Source organism: Grus americana, chromosome 2 (genome assembly GCF_028858705.1).
Source record: "Grus americana isolate bGruAme1 chromosome 2, bGruAme1.mat, whole genome shotgun sequence".
In the NCBI taxonomy this organism is placed as follows: Eukaryota; Metazoa; Chordata; class Aves; order Gruiformes; family Gruidae; genus Grus; species Grus americana.
The window spans coordinates 97,445,976-97,461,744 of NC_072853.1; the positions used below are offsets into that span (position 1 = coordinate 97,445,976).

Sequence of the window (15,769 nt, forward strand, 5' to 3'; positions counted from 1 at the left end):
CATTTTAAAGAAATGTGTTCTGTATATGATAGAAAAGATTTTAACTTTATGCAGACATAATGAATTGTCGAAATCTACATTTTGAATACGCTTCTCTTTCCCAGGAGACCTAATCTGGGCAGACTGTTCTTTCTCGGGGAGCTTGTAACTTTCCCAAGAGTAAATCAAAATCATAATAAATCAATCCCTCAGTCAGCTGAAACAGAAAAGACTGCATTATTTGAGCTATGTGTCAAGAATGGATTCACATGGGCTAAAGAATGAGAAAACAAATTGGTCAGGTTTAGAGTTTTAAACAAAGGGCCAGCTTGGTTATATTTTTCACTATCCGCAGATGCTTGAGCAAGCAGAAAATTTGCTGATTAGTTTTCTTAAAAATCCTCACCGCAATCTAGACTAGGCGGTGCTTCAAAGTTTATATTGAAGCTGTTTCACAACACAAAACCAAGTCTGGGATACGCATAATTTTGGGGGGTAGTAAAAGACTGCTTAAAGCCTAAATTAAAATCTGAATAATTTTAGTTGAAAATCTGATTTTCCTGCAGAGCCCAGCTGGATATATGACTGCAGATGTGTTGTGGGAACTGTTATTCGGCTGGTTCGTGTGCCAGACAGCTCTGTATTTCTTGGGGTGCACTAGGAAGAACTGCTGAGCAAAAGCATTGCCTCTCTCCTCCAGGACATGGGACGGTTGTAGCTATGCTGGTCCAGCCCAGGGAACAAACTGGGATGCTGAGGCACCAGAAGTGCCACGCCACTAAGGCACCATCAGAAAGTACTTAGTTCTTCAGCTAATACTTACTATTCTTTAAATCTTTACCAAAAGCAAGCACTTCCTACCGAAACTGATTAACTAGTTCTCATCTAAACTCTGTCTCAATGGTGCTTCACCCTTTTTCCCCAGGATGAATAGAGGTCTCTGCCCACTTTAGTCTTCTCTAGTCATTGCCACAGGCTTCTTTATAGCTGCAGAAGCAGAAGCACTACCCTCTCCTGGGAGCTGAGTGTTTAAAATCAACAGAGAAGTGGAGAGCAGTCATTATATGGTAACTGAATCGTGGCAAACACTCCTTATGGTTTTATTGCCTTAATTTCTCAGGAAAATGAGTTATAAGGTGTGTTACCACGACTGATACCAGGAGACTTGTCACACAGGAAAGAGAGCTTAAAAGAAGAGATAATGTATCCTACAAATTAGCCAACATCTTAATGGAGTCTAGTACAGGAATTTTAATGGTGTAAAACTCTTACATTTTCTTCTTTGGGTAGGGATTTTCTATTTAATACGCCTTCAGTTTATTCACTCATTGATAAAACTGTATTTAATCCCATTTTATAAATCCTGTTAGGAGAAAGACAATTCTCTGTAGACTCTATAGTCTAGCTGGCAATATCTGGGCTGATACTTCAGAGAAAGTGAATCTCCAGGCTTACAAATATTTTTTCCTCATTGTGCAATGACGTAAGGAAAGGAGGTAGTTCATTCCTGCCCTCTAACAGTTAACTAGCAGAAACAAATACAAGATTTTCTTCTCCTCCATTTTTCTCTGCCTATTTTCTGGACCTGGCATGGGAGTGCAAAGAGCCCCTGGTAGCCTATACTTCATCAATATTGCTTTGCTATCAGCATTATTATAGGGAAAGGCAAGCAAAATTAAGCAACAGGAAGACTCTTTACTCCCATTGAATTTTCCTCATGTCAAATTATATAGCTGATGTAAATCAGCACAGTTCTACTGGCTTTGGTCGTGCTCATTTATGATGTCAACTAAAGAGCAATGTGACAAGTAGTTCTTTGTAGCAGCTGGCTTCTCACGTGCCCGGGTCAGATTTACTCCTCTCTTAGAGCAAGCTCTAGGGTGGTATGAACACTTGCAACTGAGTAAAAGGATTTGCATCTACAGAATAAATTCAGGAGTTGCTCCAGAGGTTATACCCCACTGTGCTCAGAAGTTATTTTACATCAGGGTGACTTAAGTCATTAGGAATAGCTGTGTGAGCGTGCCTGTGCTCAGAGATGTTTTGGTGATGTTCTGGACACCTCACCATACTGCTGCGTGGCCTGTCGTGACCACCCGTGACCTGTTTGCCCATCAGTCCTGCTCTTGGGTCACGTACACCAGATGTCACCATTGAAGCACTGGAGAGCTGCTGAGTTCTGCCTCTCGTATCTGCAAACACTCAGAGTTAATAAGCCTGGCAAGTAAACGGGGCATCATTTTCCAACAAGCCCTGTACTATATCCAGCCATTATACTTACAGATGACCCCATACTAAGCTCTTAAATTTTATTGTCCTCTGGGCAGAGGCAAAGATGAATTCCTGGTACCCAGAAAGCATATCCAGCACCATCCTGTTCATGTAACAACATTATGCATTGACCTGCTTTTTCTCAGAGCTCATCCGCAACAAAACAAGAGATGTCCTAGGACAGGACAGCCTAGGCAGCCAGGAGCACCTTGCTTCAAAGGTGCTACCAACCAAAAGGGCTGCAAGAATCTGACCCTCAGCCCCACAATTAGTTGGCCACTGTCCTGAGAGCCCTCTGAGTATGGCCACACTACACAGCAGGGTAAGCATCACTGTGTAGGCTCTTCATTTAAGTGTTTTGTATTGCCTGGGGAGATGTACAGCCAGTTTTTCCTTATTGCTCCTGCAGGACACTGCCACATGGAGCAGAAACTTCCCATTCTGAGTTCTCAGTTTGCTGGGCAGGCACCAAGCAGTAGCATCCATCACTGAAAATGCAGCCTTTCTTTCCTCTGGATCCCTGAAGAGATTACACCCCCCACCAGCCAATATTTTACGTCTGCAGTAATTGATTTTGCAAGATTGTCCCTCCTGCCCCCAAACTCCTCCTCATCCGCCATGATGTGCCCAGCCCAGAGCAAATTAAAAAAAAAAACAACCATAAAAACCCAAAACCCAAACAAAAACCCCCACCACATAATGTCCTTACGAAGAGCTGCTCAGGTCTTGTTGTATAGTTCTAACACAAGGACTGTGGTACATTTTGATCATGCAGGGAATTAATTCAGAAAATTGGTTTGCTGTCAAGTTTATCTTTGTAAATGTGAGCAAACTGTTTTATCTTTCACTGACAATCTCATTTGGATATTACTTTTTCAGTGAAATCCTAGCAAGGCTTCCTTAATGTCACCATAAATCTTAGTAAGGTTTCTTTGTAGTAAAACCTTTGTCAGTGTATTAACAAAACCACTATTAACAATATTGCAAAAACATACAAAGTATAAACCAGGCAATACATTGCAAAGCACAAATTACAAAAAATAAACTTCCCTATCCCCTTGAATGCCTGAAGCTTATTGCAAAACTGCATGAATGGCACAGTGAAAGTCAAGCGTGTTCACACAAGAGATTTTAGACACAGAAAGCGCTGTTAAAGGTTGTTACTTTTAAGGCCTGCCTTGCCTGTTCCTTGGCTAGACACCCATCCATGCTCGTACAGCTCCATGAAACAGCCGGAGTTACCTTTCTGATCAACAGCAGCGCCGCACATCCCACTCAATTCTCACAGTTTTCAGAAGCAGGTCTGTTCTTTGCTGTTGCACCAGGTTCCTTCTTCATCTCCGTTTTCTCCTGTTTATTCTGATTGTGCTGCTAATGAGACACTTGTTTCCTGACCTCCGGCCTCTTGACAGCCTCATGCAGCCCCTGTGATGTTAAATGCAATAAGGCACAGCAGCAATCCAGCAATCAAACCACTGAAATCAACCTCTGCAAGCTAGGTGGGCTTCATTAATATTTTCTTATTCTGGGCAGCACAGGAGGGAAGGTAGAAGAGGGGAGGCATCATGCCCAGTGTTTCCCAAGATCAGAGTGCACGGGAGATGGTATACTGAAATTTGGTGTGAAAAAACCTGTATCTTTGCAGACATGGTAACAAAGCAATAACTGCTTACATTTCTTGATTTACAGGATCTGTAACTAGTATCAAGATTTCGAAAAATGGTAACATTAACAGCTGTTCAACATCTGGCAAACCTAGAAGTTAAGAGGCAAGAAAAAGGAACTAAAATAATGCTGTTCTGAGGAGCTGCTGGAGTTGTTAGTAAAGCCCAAAGATAGTTTGGGGGCAGAAGTCACTGTAGCAGGAAGAGAAGACATGAAATTAAAAGAACAAGAGACCAAGAAACAAGATAATTGTGAGGTCTTGGAAGGGAAGGGCTGGGGAAGGGGCTGGATTTGTTTGAGGAGCTCATCAAGGAGGGACTCACAATGAGGGAGCAGGAGCAGGCTCAGTCAGTCCAAAAGGATGATGGAAATGGGGATTAACAGCAGTTCATAGAGATGAAAGCAGACGCTGGTACTAGAGGCCAGGAACCTCCACAGCTTCTATTCATTACCTTCTTCATCCTCCAGCTGTGCTTCACTGCTTGCACTGTAAGGACTAGTCATAATTCTGTTCCACTACAAGGGTACCTTATCTTTTCCTACTGCCTAAGTCTTGCTATTAAAAATTCTGGGATTTGTAAGAGTCCAGAAGCAATCAACAACCCATGAAAGCAGATAGCTTGAGATCTCCAGACTGAATCTAAGAAAAGTGTCATGGCTTTTTCTGCCATGTAAGTTCATTGCTTGAAAATGGTGGTCGTCATTTAGGCAGGAGCACTCTGCACCTGTGTAGATAGATATAACTTCTGCCTTTTGTTAGAAATGCTCCAGTGTGAACTGTTCTTGACAGAACTGTTAGCTGAGTCCTTCAATCCTCGTTTTCTTGGAAAGAGGAGGACTTTTTGGGGAGCATTCTCTTCACACTAATTTCTCCTTTTACGTGTTGTGTGATGCTTGTTTCTGTAGAAGCAGCCACACACTGGATGGCTGGAGTCTGTCCTTAACATCCCTCTGATGCATCCTCTTGAAAAGCATCACAGTGCAGTGGATTGAAAACATTTTATAACTCAATTCCTGCAGACACACGGTGGGGCTAAGAGTGGCAACTTTTTCTCTTTGATTCTCATGCACTGCTAGAAATAAAGCAGTTTTAATTGCTTCATAGTCTTAAGGTGAAGTCTTCCATTAGCAACAGCTACTGTATCTTAAAGATGGTAAGAGCAAGCACTTGAATAGCACTTTCTGTCTTCAAAGTACTTTGCAGATATTCTTTACTTCTGAATTAAGGATGAGTTTCTGTCCCTTTCAACACTTTTCCAATGAGATGAATGTTCAATCTGCCATGGGAAAGAGACAAAGCTAATGACTTCGGATTCTCCACTGGAATAGGGCTGTGTTCTGCTGTTTTGTTTTCGTGGTGTAAAGTGGCCCCGCAGGATGTATGGCTGCTCTCACCTCTGCTGGTGGAAATCTTCAGGCTATATGAAATCAGATGCCTGTAGCGCTTCTGCCTTCATACAGGTAGTGTAGCAGGTGGGCTCCTACCCACCCCACGTGCTGGGCTCCTACCCACCCCTGCCCTGTGCACCGTGCACAATGTGAGGGGAAGGGGTATTGAACGGCCGCACACGTAGACCCCTGGCTCTGGAGAAGGCTGGGGATGTGTGTGCATCAGCCCCTGTGTTGTGAGGAGCCGTTGTCAGACATCCCTCATCCAGCCTTCCAGAGACAGCCCCGTTTCAGTGAGCTTCTGTGCCCCGGGTTGGGGGAAACATTCATTGCAGAAGATGAAGCCATGCAGACAGTGTTCATATCATGTTTCTTATCAGTACCCGGAACCTCACTTGGGAACTGATGAGCCAAGTGGCAGAGACTGGGGCCCCCAAGTTGGGAATGGCTCTGAATGACCATGTCTGAAGGAAGAGGAGGTTCTGTGCTGTCACTGGCATCGTTGACAAAACTCCCATTGACTCGGAGGACAGCAATGGGAGGCCCAACAGTGTTGACATCTGATGTCATCTCCCGGGTTCACTTTGTTTTCTAAAGACCCCTTTGTGCTTCTCTCCCTTGCTTTGTATTCTGAATATTCAAACCATTTCCATGCTCAGGGTCCCCATTTTTAATTAGATTGCATTTGTTGTGACCCTGTTACGTACAGGTTGACTAGCAAGTCACACTGATCCTTCAATATAAGATTTAATAAAAGCCACGAGAGGAGGAGGGACGTGAGCGTGTGGAGGAGGAGGGCTGCTATTGTTCTGCCCTCGGCGCTGCCAAACCGTCCCTTGTTTTCTCTGTGGACTGTCTGTGTGTTCAAACGCTGTTTGAACCCACGGGGCGCAGTCAGGAGGCTGGCGAGAGGGCAGCGAGAGGGTTAGCTGGGTCTTAGCTAGAAATACTTGCGCGAGTCAGGAAGCAGGCATGGGAGGAAGGAAATTAAGTGGAGACATCTGTGTAGCTTAGCTTTCAGCAGCTCTGCCTGGGGTAGGGGTGGGAGAGTCATGCCTAAGATGACATAACGTATTTTGTCTTTCGTGAGTTGAAAACAGAGGAAACTGCGAAAGCGAAGCATGGTCTGTGTCACGCATGGTCCGGGTGTACCGAGTACATAATGGAGCAGTGTCAGTGCTTTCTGCTCTGCCTTTCACACCCCAAAATAACTCTTCAAGACAGACAACTGAGGAGAATGTGATATGGTCCAAAAACTGATCTTGGACTTTTTTCGCAGACGACTGAGCCAGAGGCCGACTGCTGAAGAATTGGAGCAGAGGAACATTCTGAAACGTAAGTCCCAATACTGCTGACATTTAACCTGAAGCCAGCTAGTTTGGGTTAGTTTAGATATATATTGGGTGTGTTTTTTATAAACCATAAACTGTTCTGTGCTTGCATCATTAATAACGATAAAGTGCACCATAAATGCAAATAAGTGTGCAAGTCTGTAGCAACATCTAGAGCTGCAGAAACAGTTTTTTAAAATCAGAGTCAGTAAATTCACAAGAATGAACGGTCTTTGGGGGAAAAAAGCCCAGATGTTGAATCTCTTTTGCAAGTCCTGTTCCAAACAGTTCCTGTTCAGTTGTTCTGAAAAGCCTTTAAGCATCTTTTACATAGATGAGCATCCTGTTATAAGTTAGTAAAGGCATTAGGGCATGGCTTGATTAGTTTTCCTAAAAATCTTCACAGCAACCTAGACTAGGTGGAGCCTTTATTCAATTAAAAAAAGAAACCAATGTGACTCGGGATTATTTCCCTGAAATGTTCCCCTAAAACTCTTCCCTTATATCAGCCAAAAACTACCTGGTAGAACTTCAAAATGTGAAATGATATTTTAAAGGGACAAAATACTATTTAGAGACCCTGATCTGAGTTAAGTTAGTAGATACATTGCCACCGGTTTCAAGGGAAGCAGGACTGAGTCTAGCATGAATCCCATAATCTCATGAATGAATAGGAAAAAAAATGAGTTTCTTTACTCACATTGAAGTGTTTTGAATATTAAAAAAAAAAACTGTTTATCTAGTTGTTATTACTTTGGAAACAGAAAATGAAAGAAACAAGTTCTTCTCTTTTTAAGTTAGTAAATCCATCATTCCAGGGAAATTTAAAAAAATTACTACAGAAAAAAATATTCCTAAATGCTACCTTAAAATACCATAGTGTCTTCTTAGGCAGGTCCATAATTTACTTTCCTTTGTTGTTCAAATAACTGCATTGTACAGAACCATAAAAATGTGGTATCAGAAGATCAATTCTCTGAAAATTAGCAGAATTGATTGATTAAATACTTCAAAATCAAATTCCTAGCAAGTTAATGATAGTGTTAACGCTCAGCGGGGTTTTTTCATCTATTCATGTTATTATGTGTGGCAGACAAAGAGAAAGAGAGACACTCCACTGTCAATGCAAAGAGGAGGAAAGACTGGACAGCAGAGCAGTGTGGTTGAGTCCGAGGCTGCCAGGAAAGCTAGTTTTTGGGGGTAAGCCCCCTTTGGATGGCTGTGCTCCTACCGTCTACTCCTAACTCACATACCTGGCAGCTGGAGAAAGTCAGGGGCAGAAACTGGGGAAACAGGTGGCAGATCCAGATGTGATTGTCTCACGGAGTGGGTAGCCGAACAGCTGGAGGAGGGGGAACCTGCAACGTGACTGATGCCAGGCTCAGGCGAGGAGGAACAGAGACCAATTCTCTGACCAGCTCATGTTGTCATCCCGGGACTTGCCACCAGCATGACCCAACATGTATCATGCACCACCTGGCACTGGTGCGTGACCAGTAAACACTGGTGAAGGTGGCTGGAGGGAGGTGGGAGTCTCGGGCAGCTGCTTGGGCAGCAGTGTTGGCACCAGCATCAGCAGAGAGGCAGCATCTCCAACGCTGGGTGCCTTGCAGAGATTCTTAAAGGTCGCACTGCCAAGTGCAGCAGTCACGTAGCGACCTGAAGATGTCTTACATTTTAGAGGAATTATCCCCCAAGTCGCATTAGTTTATTTTTTAATTGAATAAAGGCTCTTAAATGACATGGATGTGTTTGAAAATATTACCCTGAATCCAGAACTATATTGTATTTCCTAAATGGAATTTTTGTAGCTTGGTTCCTAAGCACAGATCTGCCCCAAAACATGTGTGTCTTGGTAGACAAACAACTTCATAATTACAAGAAAAAGTAATGTGGTATTTCCAAGGCATCCCAACTTTTGGTGAAGCACAGCAGGAAAGGAAGAAACAATTAAAACAGTGACATAATTAAAAAAAAGAAAGCATAAAAATGCTCTACCCTTAAACAAGTAAAAATAAATAGTGTCTGGTTTGTACATCACTGTTTCCTTTCCCTAGATTTCTGGGAAGGAGAATTATAATAAATATAATGGCGCCTAGAGAAAAGGAGACATAGAAAGCAATAATGAAGAGAGTGTTAATTCTCTGCATAAGCAGGTCAAGCGATTTGCAAAAGCCCAGTTCAGAGCACAAATACACACAAAAAAAGACAACTTAGCAAGCTCCCAAGTATACGAAATAGGTTTTCCTCTGCAGTTAAAGCTGAAATCTCCTTGATGCAAATGTCATGTCTGGTACCATGATGTTCCGGTTACATGGGTAACTGCATTATTGCCCATTCTGATGGGGAGAAATGAGGCAAAAAATGTGGTTGGACAGCCAGTCTTTACACGTGAAGGGATCACTTCCTAGCACCATGCTGCTGCAATAATTATGAGATGGTCATCTTTATTGAATTACAACAGCAAAGCATCCGTTGCACAAGTTCCACTACTTGCTGGTAGCAACAGTAAAATTACAGCAGCCACAGCAAAAAAACAGAGAATGAGGATGCTGGTGCTTGAAGGGTGCTTCAGTGAAATATGACCAATTCACTGACTCTTATTTAAGTCAGAGGCACCTTGTGAGAGGAGTTCAGACCTGCAGGGTTAGTGTGAAGACTAAAGACCACTTTCTGCAGTTAGTACTTGCTGGCCTACCTTATGAAGAAGGATGCCTCAGTGCCCCTCGTGCAGCACCCCCATGCTACTTACTTATACAAGTAGTTCAGCTGTCAGCCTGGCACATTCCGTGTTGCATAAATTCCTCACAAAAATGATGGTTTGGTAGGCTCTGAGGGTCTCCAACTGTGCTGGGGGACATTTCGCACTGGCACAGAAATCAGGCTTGAAAATCGCACCCACACCCACCCACTCTCACGCACACAGGTCTAGAGAAACAGAGCATCTCCCAAACACATAAAATAAAATACAGCAACAGTTTTGTAGCTTCACAAGATTGGCATGACTTAATTAACTTTAAAGAAATAGCTAAAACAAAGTCACTTTCTAGTTCCGGAGAATATATTCCTAATTCCCAGCTTTTACCTGACCGAGGTCTTCAGCCCACCTGGCTGTCTCTGAAGGTGGGTGGCTGGGCTGAGAGGTGAGGAGAAAAGAAAGCATCATATGCCAAGTGCCAAAATGAATGGCCATAACTAAGTTTTATACATAACTCCTCAGCTGCTTGCAGTTCTACCCTGACTCTGTGTGGGCTCTGATTAGCGCCACGTCTCTCTGGCTTAATTTTAACAAGGATTTATTAGTGGCTGTGTTTCTGAGAGTAAGCATTTGCAGGACCAGCTCGTCCAAATTTGAGACACAAAGGGAAGAACAAAATTGCTAGAGGAGCAATTGCTAGAAAAGTATCCAGCCCAGTAGAGACAGGAACCACTGAAAGAGAAAAAAATATATTTATCAGTGTAGGTATTCCAGTTATCATTTAAAACGCCGTTTGTGAGTCCCTGCTGTCTTCTCTTCTTTTTACTCCAGTATCAGTTTCCTTCCTCTGGAAAATGTAAGCGGTATTTTTGGTGAAATGGCATTTAAAGATCAGAAGTGTATTGTAAAACACCGTAACATTGATGGGCTCTTTGTCCACTTTGGTGGAGGTTTCCCAGTCCTGCCTAAGTCAGTGAGCAGTCATGATAGACCTGTCAGCTCTACTGTCCTGAGCAGCAAGACACCCGCCTTCCAGCCGAGCCCTCCTCACCTGCTCAGAGACTTCTGTGGTCTCTGAACCTTAGGTCTTATTTCTATATGGTGAAAGCTCCAATTTTGAATGTGTTAGTTTGAAACTTTGCATCTCCTCCACTGTGTGCAGACTTCCACTGGGTTAGGACCTCCTTGTGTTATTTTTCGCTTGTCCCGGTTGGTTAGTGGGAGTGCTGGCCTGTGCTCGCCTGGCTGAAGAAGTTAGGGCTGGCGCTTTGTTACTGCCACTCTGCCAGGGATGCCTGCTTCTCCCATAGCATCAGCAGAGAGGAATGTGGGATTCCCCCTTGGGTTGAATTCTGTCCAAAGTTGGACAATTTAAATCAAGCCACCTTTCCCAAACTGGCCTTTGAGGTCCATAATCTCCCCTGAAGTGAGTTATTCCTGCCTGAACTAGTCCTATCTGAGTGAAAACCGGATCATATCAGGGGTACACAGGGTACTTGGAGGAAAAGCTGATCAGTTGTTTTTGCTCTTGCCTGTTATGCATGTAAGGAGCAATTCAGCCATCAACAAAGCAGTGGAAATGGATCCTAACGGATTGAGGAGCTGAGAACCAAGAAACCTGGGCTTTTAGTGACTTTTAGTAAAGTTCAGTGCAAAGACATGCATGACAGCCTGCTCCTAAGTTGAAGAAGAGTTAGTGTTATTGTCCTCTTGAGGGATAATGGTTGAGACTTGGCCTGGTAAGAGCTTGTAACATGATTTTTTGGCTTAATGTTGAAAGTGGATTGCCCTAGGACATGCTTTTATGCTCTAGTGCAATGCTGTGAAAGCTCATGATGGAAGGACACTCTCTCCTTCCTCTGCTCAGGTCATGGGAAGTTACAGATTTTGCTTGGCATCCCTACTCTGAGTTTTCCTTCCATTCTCTCTAAAGAGTAGCTGCAGAGGAATTATTCTGTAGATGGCGGGGGGAAGCCTGTGTTTCTTTTCCAACCATTGACCTTGCAGCCTCGCAGAATCCAGCCGTATCATAGCTGAACCCCGTGAGGCCACCAGGCCTGTGGGCAGGAAGAGAACAGTTTCTGAAGAGCTGGCTCGCTGCCTGGCCCTTCGAGAAAATGACACACGTGAAGAGGTGCCAGCACAGGGAAAGGAAGGAGGCTGGAGATGTTTTATGCAGTGTGTGAAGAAGTGCAGTAGCTATGGATTGAGGAAGTTCACCAGGCCCAGAGGAACACACTGTGCATCAGAGAGGTTCTGAAATATTAATATACTGATGGAGAGGCTTATTTTGTTGCATACTGTGCATGCTTGATGAGTCCGCAGCCTGAGATCCTTGTGAATCTTTTACAGCCCGGAATGAGCAAGAGGAGCAGGAGGAAAAGCGAGAGATAAAGAGAAGATTAACACGTAAGGTGAGAAGCAACTTTGATCCTATTATGACACTACTGTAACTTTCTCCCTCAGCACCATTTTCAAAAGTAGAGTGTGAACCAGTCTTAAAAGAAATCACCAATGTTCTGGTGTGTAAGTCCATAGACAGGGAAGGGAACCGCTTTGCAGGCTATTGCCAGTAACATTTTGAAACTGGACAAAACAAGATCTAGTTTTTATAGCAAGAGGAGCTTTGAACAGCAAAGGATACAGAGCCTAGCATTGGTCTAACCATGCTCCCTGTAAATGTAATGGCTTCTGCAGCCATTATGAAGGGAGAACAAAGTTAAAGCAATGCTGATTGCATTTGAAAATTCCACCTAAAAAAGCATTAAATTGGGAAATAAGCTTTTTCTGGACAGGGAGATTGTCACTTGGGGCGTTTGAACTAACTAGAGACAAGCACTCGCAAAATGGCGTATAGTACAAAAAACAATCTTGCATTGGCAGGGAAGGACAAACAGAACAGCATAGTTTGGATTTGGTTTTCCACCCATTTGAAAGTCATTTACTCTTAAAATTGAAGGAGAGTCATTTCAGATACACACGTTCAGTTTTGCAGCTGGCGTAAATGTGTACAGATGCCCCAAAATGTCTACAGATGCCCCAATATACATAGCCAACAATCCATCCAGATATAGACTACATTTCACCACTGACACATTTCCTGTCTCCAGAGGTGCAGAAAGCCTCCTTAAAACTCACGTGCTTGTTAAGCAGCACCGCCCCCTTCCTGTATGTTTTTAGGTGGCTTAGTCTTTTTGACCTGTGTAATCACAAGCTTTCATGGTATAAATAATGACAAGGAAAGCACCGTAAATATGCATGCAAAGGTTACATTCAGAGAGCTGGGTTGTTTTCCTTCATGATTAAAAGTCTCACACCTTGTTCTCAGCTCACGTAAATCAGTAGAGTTCTCCATCACCAACGGGGCAATACTGCTGTTGTCTGCAGGAGCTAAGAATGGGGCCAAGAGAGCTGTAATATTATTTTTAAAACCCTTAAATTCCTCGCATCCCCTCGTGGCACTGCCTGAAAGAAAAGATCCTAACTGCATTGCAGATGTTTCATGGGACTCAAGCTCTGCGCAAAGGCCGGAAATACCATTTTATCAGGCTTTCAATTTCACAGTACGCTGAAGGGTAAACACGTACAGGAATCCAATCCAAAGCTTCATGCCATTTGATGAACAGCTGTAACAGATAAAAAGCAAAGCTACCCATACCCAATCTGATGCCTAAGAAACGGAGGCTTGCTAACCCAGACGGCATTATCGCCGTACAGTTCCCATCCTCCGCTATTTGGTAGGAAAGGTACAAAGCACATGAATTGTCTGTTGCAGGTAGAGGCCACAGCTACTAGCTAAAGTAAGACAGCCAGGCTGCTATAGCATTGCAGCAGTGCCTGCTCCCTGAAACCTCAGCAGTCTTCTGTGAGATTTCTTCCTTTGTCTCGGTTGCACTTCTAAGTAGGAACTACAGCGTCAGTCCAAGTCCCTGGCAGTCGGCTCTTTAATGTTCATACCCCCAGTTCCCGGTCACATTCCTTTTGGCCGGTTTTGGCTTCTTCCCTAGTAAAGATTTTTCTCCTCCACGTTTGTGAGGTTGGTAGCAACGTGACTTAGCATTGTTTGATTTTGATCATCTGTTTAAACTGTTGTAAATTGTTCTAGTGACACACTGCAATTTTAATGAAAGAACCACGGGCCTGGTCGAATGACACATTTTGCTCTCACCTACTAAATATACTGTCATAAAAGCTCAGAAATCACTAGAGGAAAGAAGTAAATAAAGTGTGCGAGTGGATAGATAACAACTAGAAATGCCAGCCACCTAGTGAATCTTGCAAAAATTGTTGTTATTCCCCAGCTCTGCCTTTCATGAGCATGTCCCAGATGCGTCGCTGCATCTACAGCAGAGTGGCAGGCTCCTTCTGTTGATTTGTACTGAAGTCTTATTACCAAAGGATTTGAAACCTCAGATCAAGCAGAAGTTTAATTGAGCACGGCAAGTGTTTTGCCCAGCAGACCTTTCTGTTTGCACTGAGTTTTAATGCACACACATGCCCACAGGGTAAATTCAACGTAAGGAAAGTACGCCGCGTTGCCTCCTTGTAGCCATGTGCAGTTGGTAATAAGAAGGGAAGGGGGTTCTGCAGAAGCCACTGAAAAGACTTTTGACCTTGTGCTATAGAAACTGCTACTGTCCCCAATTTTTTTTGGTGGCGTCACTTCAACTCCAAGGGAACAACTCACTTCATCCATTAAAAAGCTGTTCTTAAAATTCCTTCAGCACTGACATTTTGTTACAGTATTATGATGATAAGTTGTAACATGACATGCTGTAATAAGTAAGATTACCTTGCTAGGTCTAGATGCCTTATTGAAGTCAGCAATAAATATCCAGTTGAATTCATCATCTGGACAGGCAATTTCTAAAAAAAAATTTTTTAAAAATCAGGTGACCTATAGCGAGCTACCCCTTTAAGCACTTTTCATCCCCTCAGACTCATCTAACCCCAAATTAACTGGGGATAGGGAATAGCTGCCATTCAAAGAACAAAAAGGAGGCAAATGCTGCTTGGTACAGTTTCTCTGTAGCTCGTGTCCCTCCTGCCCGAGGAGGGAGAGGTGAAGTGCATTCGCCTGTCACCTGAGATGCCCACAGGTGGGTTCTGCACACCCAGGTACCCCTGCGCTCCCTCTCCCTGCCCCACGGCGCCCACCGAGCAGCTTGCTTTAAGTGGAGGGACACGTGGATTAGGAGGGAAGATTTCTCTGAGCAATGGTCTTGGCCCGCAATCCCATTCCAGGAATATTAACGTGCAGAGGCCCTCTGGGAGAAGTGTTGCAGGCGGGTCCCCGCCACAAGGAGGTAATTCTGGGCCCCCAGGAATTACTACTAAGCATTTATCCTCTCTGGACCGCAGTGAATTTGGCTGAGCCGCAAGGCAATTAACACAAGCCTGAACTCCCCCTGAGGAGTTCGATTACAGAGAGAGAGTCGTAGCCTGGATTGACAGAACATGTTACAAATCACTTGCAAGGAGGAATAAAACTCTTTTTTTCCTACCTTCTCTTCTCTCAAATAGCATCATGCTCCCTGTTCCCCTGAGCTGTTTACTGCTTCCTATCCCCCACTGTCAATAGCTAATTTTTCCCGGCAGTCTAGCTCCAAAACTAAAACATCTTGTAGCAGTAATAAGGACAACCAAAGTGATGAGGTGTGGCTGTTTCTTAAAATCCATGCAATAATCTGAAATCTTTGCTCCCATTAAATTCCTGCCCCAGTACAAGTTAAACTCCCTGTTCATTGGAGAGCAAGCTGGTGCCTCACTGGGAAATGTCTTGCTGATCAATCTTTTCTTTAATTGACCTCCACTGGCTTGCATCAGCACAGGCTGTTCAAAATAATGAACTCTTGAGAGAGGTGCAACTCATCAGAGGGAGGTGAGAGGAAGGTGGGGGGAAAAAGGTCAGAAAAGAAAAAAAAGGTTACCGGCTAATTTGGATAAACTGCATTTATAGTCAGAGGGAAAGGTCTTTGGGGCATTTTCATCACATCCTGCTCGTATGTCTTACCACAAAGGTTGAGGAGCAAAGGAGAAAGGGGATTGTGTGCACTGCTAGTTAAGATCTGTAATTTTTCACCATGCTTTCTTCCCTAAAGAATGACCATAACAAAAGTAACAAAGCAGGCAACAATGAAGTGACAAGACTATGAGCTTCACTGTGACTGAAGCGGAGCAAAGTCAGCATTTCCCAAGACCAGACTGGCAAGAGTACGTCCCCTTCCACTTTACCTGGTGGCAGTGCTTGGGTTTGCTTCGTTTCCCATGCCGAGAACAAAGGGGGTTGTGTTAAATCTTCCCTTGCAAATTGGCTTAGTATCAAAGCTTGAAACATGCCCATTTTTATCTCCAGTGACCCAGAATATACAGAGGAAAACTTGACAAGACTTGGGAGGTCCCGTCCTCTGCTTTTCCATTAGTACAAATACATTTA

At 43.7% G+C, this 15,769-nt stretch overlaps 1 protein-coding gene across 5 annotated transcripts in view; it reads left to right on the top strand.

The window, feature by feature from the left end:
* The window catches only part of PHACTR1 (phosphatase and actin regulator 1), a 313,352-nt gene that overhangs the window by 283,550 nt on the left and 14,033 nt on the right, over positions 1 to 15,769 (top strand). For all 5 annotated transcript variants that reach the window (XM_054818209.1, XM_054818208.1, XM_054818211.1 and 2 more), the window contains 2 exons: positions 6,584 to 6,639; positions 11,686 to 11,747. In XM_054818209.1, coding sequence (XP_054674184.1) covers positions 6,584 to 6,639; positions 11,686 to 11,747 — 118 coding nt within the window. The remainder of the gene's footprint in view (positions 1 to 6,583; positions 6,640 to 11,685; positions 11,748 to 15,769) is intronic.